This window comes from Asparagus officinalis, chromosome 10 (assembly GCF_001876935.1).
Source record: "Asparagus officinalis chromosome 10, Aspof.V1, whole genome shotgun sequence".
In the NCBI taxonomy this organism is placed as follows: Eukaryota; Viridiplantae; Streptophyta; class Magnoliopsida; order Asparagales; family Asparagaceae; genus Asparagus; species Asparagus officinalis.
The window spans coordinates 1,468,022-1,477,012 of NC_033803.1; the positions used below are offsets into that span (position 1 = coordinate 1,468,022).

The 8,991-nt window shown below is 36.8% G+C and overlaps 1 protein-coding gene across 1 annotated transcript; it reads right to left on the reverse strand.

The window, feature by feature from the left end:
- LOC109825414 lies at positions 1,153 to 4,286 on the reverse strand. Its single transcript, XM_020392270.1, has 3 exons — positions 2,688 to 4,286; positions 2,069 to 2,529; positions 1,153 to 2,014 (listed from the first exon to the last, which is right to left on the reverse strand). Exons 1-3 carry the CDS (start codon positions 4,284 to 4,286, stop codon positions 1,153 to 1,155), a joined length of 2,922 nt encoding a protein of 973 aa, XP_020247859.1.

The window sequence follows — 8,991 nt, forward strand, 5'->3', positions numbered from 1 at the left end:
GTTAAAAACTTTGATGGACATACTATTCCCTATCCACTTAAGTTGACACAAGTTTTCACCTATATATATATATATATACAGAGGGATTTTGTGATTCCATAAAAATTCAGAACATAATCTGTCAATTTTGTTGAGAACTTTACTAGGCAAGATATAGTTATTTGTCCAGTAGATATGAACCCCCAAAATGACAGACTTGATCAATTGCAACCTTCCAGCATAAGATAAGGACTTTTTATTTTGCCAATGCTGGAACTTTTCAGAGATTTTGCTGATTAGAGGGGAACAGTCCATCCAAGAAAGTCTCTTAGATATAAGAGGCATACCAAGATACCTAACCGGTAGGCAACCTTCAGAGAAATTCAGAAATGAACATATTTGGAGCTTTAGGTTGTCATCAATACCACTTAGATATACTGAGCATTTATCTGGATTGATATCCAGACCAGAAACTTTACTGAATTCATTCATACAGCTATGAAGTTTGACAATGGAGTTCATATCAGCTCTACCAAAGAGAAGAAGATCATCAGCAAAGAATAAATGGGTGATGTTTAATCTTGAGCATTTTGGATGAAATTTGAACAACCTATCATGCTTGAGGGTATTCAACTTTCTAGACAAATATTCCATGCCGAGAACAAATAAGTATGGGGAAAGAGGATCCCCTTGTCTCAATCCTCTGGCCCCTTGGAAATAGCCGTGGAGAGAGCCATTAAGGGAAATGGAAAACTTAGGAGTAGTAATGCATACCATTATCCATTTCACCATAATGTTTGGAAAGCCCAGACCTGTCAGCATAGCTTCAATGAAATCCCAATTTATAGTATCAAAGGCCTTTCGAAGGTCAATATTAAGGACAGCTCTGGGGGAAGTTTGCTTCCTTCCATAATGTTTGATGAGCTCATGAGCAAGGAGGATATTATTTGAAATAATTCTACCTTTAACAAAAGCACTTTGGGCACTGCTAATAAGATAACCCATAACTCTCTGAATTCTGGCAGCAATGATTTTAGTAATGATCTTATATACACAGTTGCAACAAGAAATTGGCCGATAATCAGATGGAGTTTGGGGATTAAGAACCTTGGGAATCAAAGTTATTGAGGTAGAATTAATAGCACCAAGGAGTTTCCCAGAGCAAAAGAATTCCTAAATCGCAAGATAGAGATCTTCATTGATAATGCTCCAAGCTGTCTTGTAAAAAGAGGCACTGAAACCATCAGGTCCTGGGGCTCTGTCATCAGCCATTGAGAAGACAGCAGCTTTGATTTCCTCTCTTGTTATAGGAAGACTCAATTCATTTCTTTGAGTAGCAGAAAGTAAAGGACCATTTGCAATGACTTCAGGATCAGGAGGAATGACAGTAACTGAAGTACCCAGAAGCTGCTCATAATACTCAATGAACTTTGCAGTAATAGCAGTCATATCAGTTATTCTTTGTCCATTATCCAAATAGAGAGACAACACTCTATTATGATGGCGATTAGCTTTCATAACAGAGTGAAAAAATTGAGTACATTTGTCCCCATATTTTCCCCATTTGATATTAGCCTTTTGTCTGTAGAATGAAGCTTCGTGATCTAACAGTTTCACATATTTATTTAAACTATCCTTCTCCTTTGAAATCAGCATTGCATTAAAAGGATCAATGCTCAGTTGCTTTTGAACTTCATCAAGATCATTTTTAGCCCTCAAAACTTGCTCACTGATATTCATGAAATTTCTCTTATTTAACTCCTTTAGAACAGGCTTGAGATTTTTGAGTTTGGTATGGAATTTGTACATATTGTAGCCCATAACAATTTTATCCCAGCTAGAAGCCACTGCAGAGAGAAAATCTGGGTGAGTTGCCCACATCTTGAAGAACTTAAAAGGCCTTTTTCCAATATAATCCTCATTTCCAATAGTAATTAATTCTGGAGAATGGTCTGAGCAATTTGGAGTCAAAAATTCAACTTGACTTGAGGTGTAATTTCGAATCCAGTCTTCATTAGCTAGGACTCTATCAAGTCTGCACCATATTCTAGAGTCAGGATCTTATCTATTGCACCAGGTAAAGAAACACCCAGCTGTCTTCAGATGAACAAGTTGACTAGAAGAAATGAAGTCCAGGAAATCTTCTGTGTCAGAAACAGATACTGGAACACCACCAATTTTCTCACTATTATTGATAATAGTGTTGAAATCCCCTCCAATAATCCAAGGACCAGTCACATTATTTTTGAAAGCCAGAATGTCATGCCAAAGAGCCTTCCTACCAGAATTGTCATTGAGAGCATATACAATAGTAATAGTGCATGATAATTTGCAATCCTTTGACTTAACAGCACAAGTCATGAATTGATTTGAGGAGTTAAGCAGTTGTAATGAGAAAAGATCACTATCCCAAAGAATCCATATTCTAGCATTATTGGCCTGATGACAATTTGAAATCCAAGACCAGTCTTTAGCCACTTTTTTTGCAATAGCATGCAGTTTATTTCCAGCTATTTTAGTTTCTAGAAGAGCTATGAAAGGGAGCTTATACTGAAAAATGAATTGCTTAACCATCATGTGTTTAGAGGATTTATTGAATCCTCTAACATTCCAAATAGCCAAGTGCATTAGAATTTTGATCCACCCCTATCTATACTAGAGGGGTCCCAATCATGCTCTTGATGATCTAAGGGGGAAAATTGTGATACCTGGAAAAAAGGTATAGCCTCCACTGATTTTGAAGTTCCCTTATCATTTGTTACTCCACCAGATTTTCTTATAGATTTACCTTTGACAACACTAGAGAAACCTGTTACATTAACAACAGGGGATGAGAGAGCACTTGCAATTCCTTGTGCACGTGCACCATAACCCCCAGGAATCCCAGAGCCTTCCTTAATAATAGGATCTTGATGAATATGTGGAGCAATAATAGGTTCAGCATGCTCTTTAGAATTAGTATCAGAATTCACCTCAATACTGGAAACACCAGGGATATCACCAATATTGGGAGCAATAGTTGTAACAGTAGCTACTCCAGCATTTGCATCAGCATTGCTATTAGCATTTCTATTAACAGGCATCCACTTCATTTTACCATTCTTCTTTCTGCATTGCTCAGTAGAGTGACCAATAGCTTTACAAGTATCACACCATCTAGGCTTGAATTCATATATAACTTTTTGATTGTGACACTTCCCATTTGGCCCTTGGATTACAATCTGATCAGGTAGAGGAGATGTTAGAGGCAATTGCACTTCCAATAAGACTCTGGCATAAGATATCCTCTTCCTAGTAGCAGTCAATTTGTCTGTGGTTATGGGTTTACCAATAAGGCTAGCCACTTTACTAATCCCAGTAGAGCTCCAAAGATTCAGACGCAAGTTAGGAAATTGAACCCACAGAGGGTAAGAGGAGTCCTGAATCCTATCCATATCTGTTTCAATACTCCATGGTTTAAGGACAAGAGGCCTTGAACCAAAGAACCATGGACCAGCTTCCAAAACATCATACATTTGTTTTTCCGATTGAAAATCAAAGAGAAAAACACCAGGTTTAATTAGATGAATCTCAGGAATAGATATACTCCCCCACAATTTATTGACATAAGATTCCATAGATTTAAACCTGACATTTAATCCAATAACGTGGCCAACTAAAGCAAATCTCCAATAGCCTTCACCTTCCATCCATTCCTCCATAGAAAAAATAGCAGTATTCATTTGAGAATGAGGAACATAGCTCAGATTTAAACCTTTACCACTTTTCCTATTATCAGCAAATAGACTTGCAAAAGTTTTTGGAATCTCAGTAACCTGCTCATCAGTAGTTTTTTCATGATTTGTATTGATAACTACAGGTTTTCCAATCACCTCATTATCAGTATCCGTAGGTGTTTGAGTGAGATCTACCAGATTCGTGGTCTTACTTGCATCATCTAATCTATTCTGATCAATATTTTCAGGAATTTCTTCATCTAGATTCAGATTTCTAATAGATTCAGATTCAAAAACCTCATCGACCTCATCGGCCCAAAGATTAGAAAGAGTACCTCCAGATCTCACTTGTTGAGGATCAGAGATCGAGCAAGATTTAGCAAGAATCTCATCCATTAGCAGCTTCTTTTTCGCCCCCTTAGGACCAGTACTCTCCATTATCATCCTGCTGGAAGATCCCTCACTATCCTCTGCTTCTACTGTTCCATTGGATTCGCCATCAGGGATGGAAGAAGAAGGAAAAACAAACATTGAATCCCTGAGCTCACTACTGAGTACACTCTTGCCACTACTCTTCTTCTTCTTCCTCATTGAATCCAGGCGGCGGTGCACGTTAGCAAGGAGATCCGCCCGCTAAAATGCACCATCAGACAGACCCGCCCCTCATGGTGGTTTTAAAGAAACAATTGAAATTGATAGAGCGTCAGCTTATTTTTATTGGAAGAATTCTGTAATGATGCTAGTATTTGTTTGTATGCTTCTTCTTTTTGTAAATGTTGCGCCATATTCTTCTAAATGTAATTGAAGTAAATTCATAAATTTTTGAGAAAAAGATTTAACTTACATACTTGTCATGTTATACGCAGCCTTCTTGAAGTTTTTATCAATCTTCATGTCCTGCTTTGCTAGTTCTGTAAGATACGGGATAGGCACCGCATCATGCTCTAGCACCCATTTCTTGTTACACACTCCTCTTAATTTCAAAGTGGAATTTGTAGTTGACTTCCATTTTTTACCTGTCATATTTCTTTTAGTCAGTGATATCTCCTATATTTCATCACTAAGATTCCTTTTAAGACCAGTAGATTCACCATCGATTACTGACATGTAATGTGGGGCACCACCTAGGGAACTATAGGAGGGTACTTGGATGGGAAGAGGACTGGTTCACTTGTCGATGTAGTTGTGTGGTGCCTGAGCCATGCCAAAATAATTACATGCATATGGAGGCTACTTGTGAAAGCATTAGGAGGTTGGGTGAATGTCAAAGGTTGAGTGGGCATGAAGTTCATGGTAGGAACACCCCTTAAAGTTTTTAGCATTACATTTGAAGGAGAGGGGTGTTCTGTTAAACCATTGTCATTCATATCTATATGCTTCAAGAATAATATGAAATAAGGCTTTTAAGTTAAATGAAAATCATGCAATATAGATTGTAAAAAAACACTATAATGCCTTCAAATACCTACCACTAAATAGTACATTATCATAAAAAAACACTACGATGAAAAAGTTCATCACATCAATAAACCAACATTATAATATCATTAAGACTCTATGTGCCACTCTCCATTGTGCCGCTGCCTTTATACTTTGCACAATAATCCACCCACAAAGCCCAATTATTTTCATTCATAAGAAACTTACATTCACTTCTAGCATCTCTATCCTCTGTTTGTGTTCTAGTTTGGGTGAAGTCGACTATGTTTGGATCACCTTCATTTGCACTATCTTCTTCAAGGACAACATTCTCATTCAACATATCATCTTCTGCACCCTTAATTGTAATATAATTATGCAATATAATACATGCTAACATGATGTCTATTTGTGTGGGAAAGGATAATTGCTTTGTTAATAGGATTTTAAACTGCAGACTCGTTTTTAGAATCCTTATTTGTTGAGGAATCCTCCTTTGTTTGGGATTGTGTTTTATTATAAATAGGACCACGTTTTTTAGGGTTTCTTAAGGAGAGAAAAGAAGAGATTTAGCATTGTTTTGAGCACTTTGAGAGGGAGATATTGTGAGGGAGTTGAGAGCTTTGGTTAGGGTTATATTTGAGTGATTTTGTGAGTTGTAACCCGTTGTATTTCTCCTCCATATAGTGAAATCTCCCCATCCTCTCCCCGTGGACGTAGGCAATTGCCGAACCACGTATATCCTTGTGTTTGGTTTGATTTGTCGTAATTGGCTTGGTTTGTGCAAGTGTTTGGCTTTCTTCTACTCGTGATCACAGGTTCGTTGTGAGTTCGTGCAAGGCTTCCGCAAAGGCGCGCGACAAAAGTAACTCAGGTTTAATTTTCCTTGCCATGAACTAAAGCAGCTTTTTAAAAAAGATAATATCTCGATGTCAATTCAGGTTTCAGGTGACAAACTACACACGTGTTATAGTATTAAATTATGGCCCTCTATCACACCATAACCTTTTTTACACAATCAGACAAAGAATGTCATGTCTTAATTTATTTCCCAGTCACTATCTCGTTATTTTATGTTATATAAGGTAACTACAGTGAGATCTATTAAAGTGCTTGAAGTCCAATATTTTTCCTATCTCTCCCACATGCTGCATTAAATTGTGTTATCCGTAGGTAGAGCCCATTGCCATTGCTCTTCTACAGTTCTCACCACAACTAATTATTGTTAATTAATAGGTAACCATCATTTAATTTCTCTCTGTCCAATTATTGTTAATAGGTAACCATTCATTAATTTCTCTATGTTTAAACATTGTTCCTATTGTTAAAATATAAAAGCATTACTCTCTATTACTCTCAATTCTTATCACAATTTTAAAGTTTTGATATAATTTGCTAGAAATTTTAACATGGTACAAGAGCAACTCATGTACAAATCCAACAGGCTACGAATTGAAAGCAAAATTTTTAAAAATTGACAGCTCACGAGTCTAGGTTTCTACCCATAAAAGGGCATTCAACATGCGGAGCCGTAAAGTGGAGTATTATCACTAAAAGTACTGGAGTATAATTCCATTTATTTTGCCTCTAATTGAATTAAAAGTGACGAAAATAATTGCCCCTAACTCTTCTTTTTTTTGTAGTGCAGGACTAATATGTTCATAGATATTAGCTTTTGTGTTGAGTTTTTGTTTGGAGTGGCACTACAGGCACACTCCCAGCCACACCTTGGGGCACACCTATTCTCTCAGCTACAGTGCACGGGGCCCATTTTAGATTTTTTAAAAAATCTAAAGTGAGCCCCTTCATTGTAGCTGGAAGAGGAGGTGTGTCCCAAGGTGTGGTTAGGGGTGTGTCAATAGTGTTTTCCTTTTGTTTGTTCGGTCATATTTTGCGGTCAATGACGGAGTCAGGACCCCATGAGATAATGATGTTGATAGCTAACTGTGGGAGCAATCTTAAGGATATGTTTCAAGAACAACTAAAACCAGGGCCAAAATTAAGACAATATTTAGGTTCACTTTCAAAAATAAGATAATTTCAGTGGTAGCAAATTTGCCCACACTTCACTATACGTGGCTCCACGTGCCATTGTAATCATGTACTATCTTCTTTGATGGATTGTTCTTACTTTGTTTTTGGATTCAAATCCTCTCTACTACCAACAAAGTAATGGAGAGACTACTACATAATCACAACCATTAATTATTTAATCGGTGATTGTGATTTTTTAGTGCAAATTAGGAATGAGTGCAATATACAGAGGTATATATGGTGACTATTAGATTTTGAATGTACCATAACCGGCTACTAAATAATTAACAGTTGAGATTAAAAGTAGTGGTCTCTCCCCTACATTTTTGTAGCGGAGAGTATCCAAATTCTTTCCTTTTCCCCCTTTTAGGCAAACTTTTATTACGTATTGGGGATGTTACGTTAAAGCAAGAAATTCCTAATCTCTTGCCTGATAGAGATTTAAAATGCATTTTATATTTTATATTGTACAAATTTGGGAGGTAAATGGGAAAAATAAAAGAAACGCCAAATGTGTTTAATTGCTTTACAAAGTGGAGAAGATATTTGATGTGATGTGTTGCGGATGCGCGGGAGCAGCGCATCCACTGCCGGTGCAAGCGTGAGCATGCTGTCTGCATGGTTGATATTTGCAGGTATTTTTTTTACCCCTCTGAAGTTTATATTGGTTTCTAAAATATTGATGAAATTTATTATTAGTAACTAAATATATATATGTAAAAATTAGGGTACATATGAGAAATTTAGCATATAAAGTACCAACAGGATCGAGCTAAAGATTTTACAAGCTTTCTATTGTTATAAAGAATAATCAAACACATAATTATCAAGCTATTTATTGATTAACAACCACCTCTGATGACAACATAAAGAGAAAAATCAAACATACAATTATCAAGCTATTATTTATTGATCAACACCCACCTCTAGATAATTATCAAGCTATTGTTGTAAAGAATAACCAAACACATAATTGTCAAGCTATTTATTTATTAACAACCACCTCTGATGACAACATTGACAAGGGCACAATATAAGGGGTCCAACCCTAACTCCTATTTCAGACATTAACTGATGCCGCCTGCAGAACCTACAAGCTCTCAAATTTTCATGCCAAACGCTAGAAAATCCATGGTACTTCACCTGAAAATTAAAAGCTGCATTTGTTCGCTAGCTAGTCTGCTGTGACTGTGCGCATGCAGTTGAATATAGAAGCCGTCCATCATTTCTTCGCTCTTCATTAATCCTGAAATTAATACTCCACACCTAACTAGTCACCTCACCTGTACTTCAGTACAGAAACTTAATATATGATTCAGCTCCTTCATCAATCATAGCCGGTTTTTTTAATTTCACGGATGATCATGTTTCGTCTCGAGTAAACAAAAGGAATGAATCCCAGATACATCACAAGTATTAGATTTGGGTTGGATATGAAAATATTATTGTCCAGCAAATTCTGTTTACTGGATAGTTGATGCATTAAGGAGAGAAAAATACTCATATCGTTACACTAAGTTTCAAACATGCCTCTTTGTTTTGCATTGGTTCTTGACGCTATATAGTTTCTCGTAGGCCTTGTCGTCGAGCGACTCCAAATTGATCGAGCTGGTTTAGAGGAAAAAAAACAGTTTTAACTCTTCTTAACCCTAGTTTGACTTTGATAAATAGCTGGACCAAGACTTAAAATTAATCTTGTCAGGACAATTTTTTGTCGTAAACCAGTTCAAAATCGACACCTCCACCTGTCCAGAATGCACGGTTAAAAATAATAATTTTGGAGAGAGTTGTCAAACTGACCCTCTCACCTATTAACAGGCAGCTGTGATTGAAAAAGCAGACT

What these genes read in the sequence shown, in the direction of transcription:
- LOC109825414 (XM_020392270.1), bottom strand. Translation starts at nt 4,286, where the DNA reads ATGAGGAAGAAGAAGAAGAGTAGTGGCAAGAGTGTACTCAGTAGTGAG. An exon ending in AGGCTATACCTTTTTTCCAG is followed by an intron (nt 2,530 to 2,687) that starts GTATCACAATTT and finishes TTCATTTTTCAG; the next exon opens with TATAAGCTCCCTTTCATAGC. An exon ending in GTTCATCTGAAGACAGCTGG is followed by an intron (nt 2,015 to 2,068) that starts GTGTTTCTTTAC and finishes AATATGGTGCAG; the next exon opens with ACTTGATAGAGTCCTAGCTA.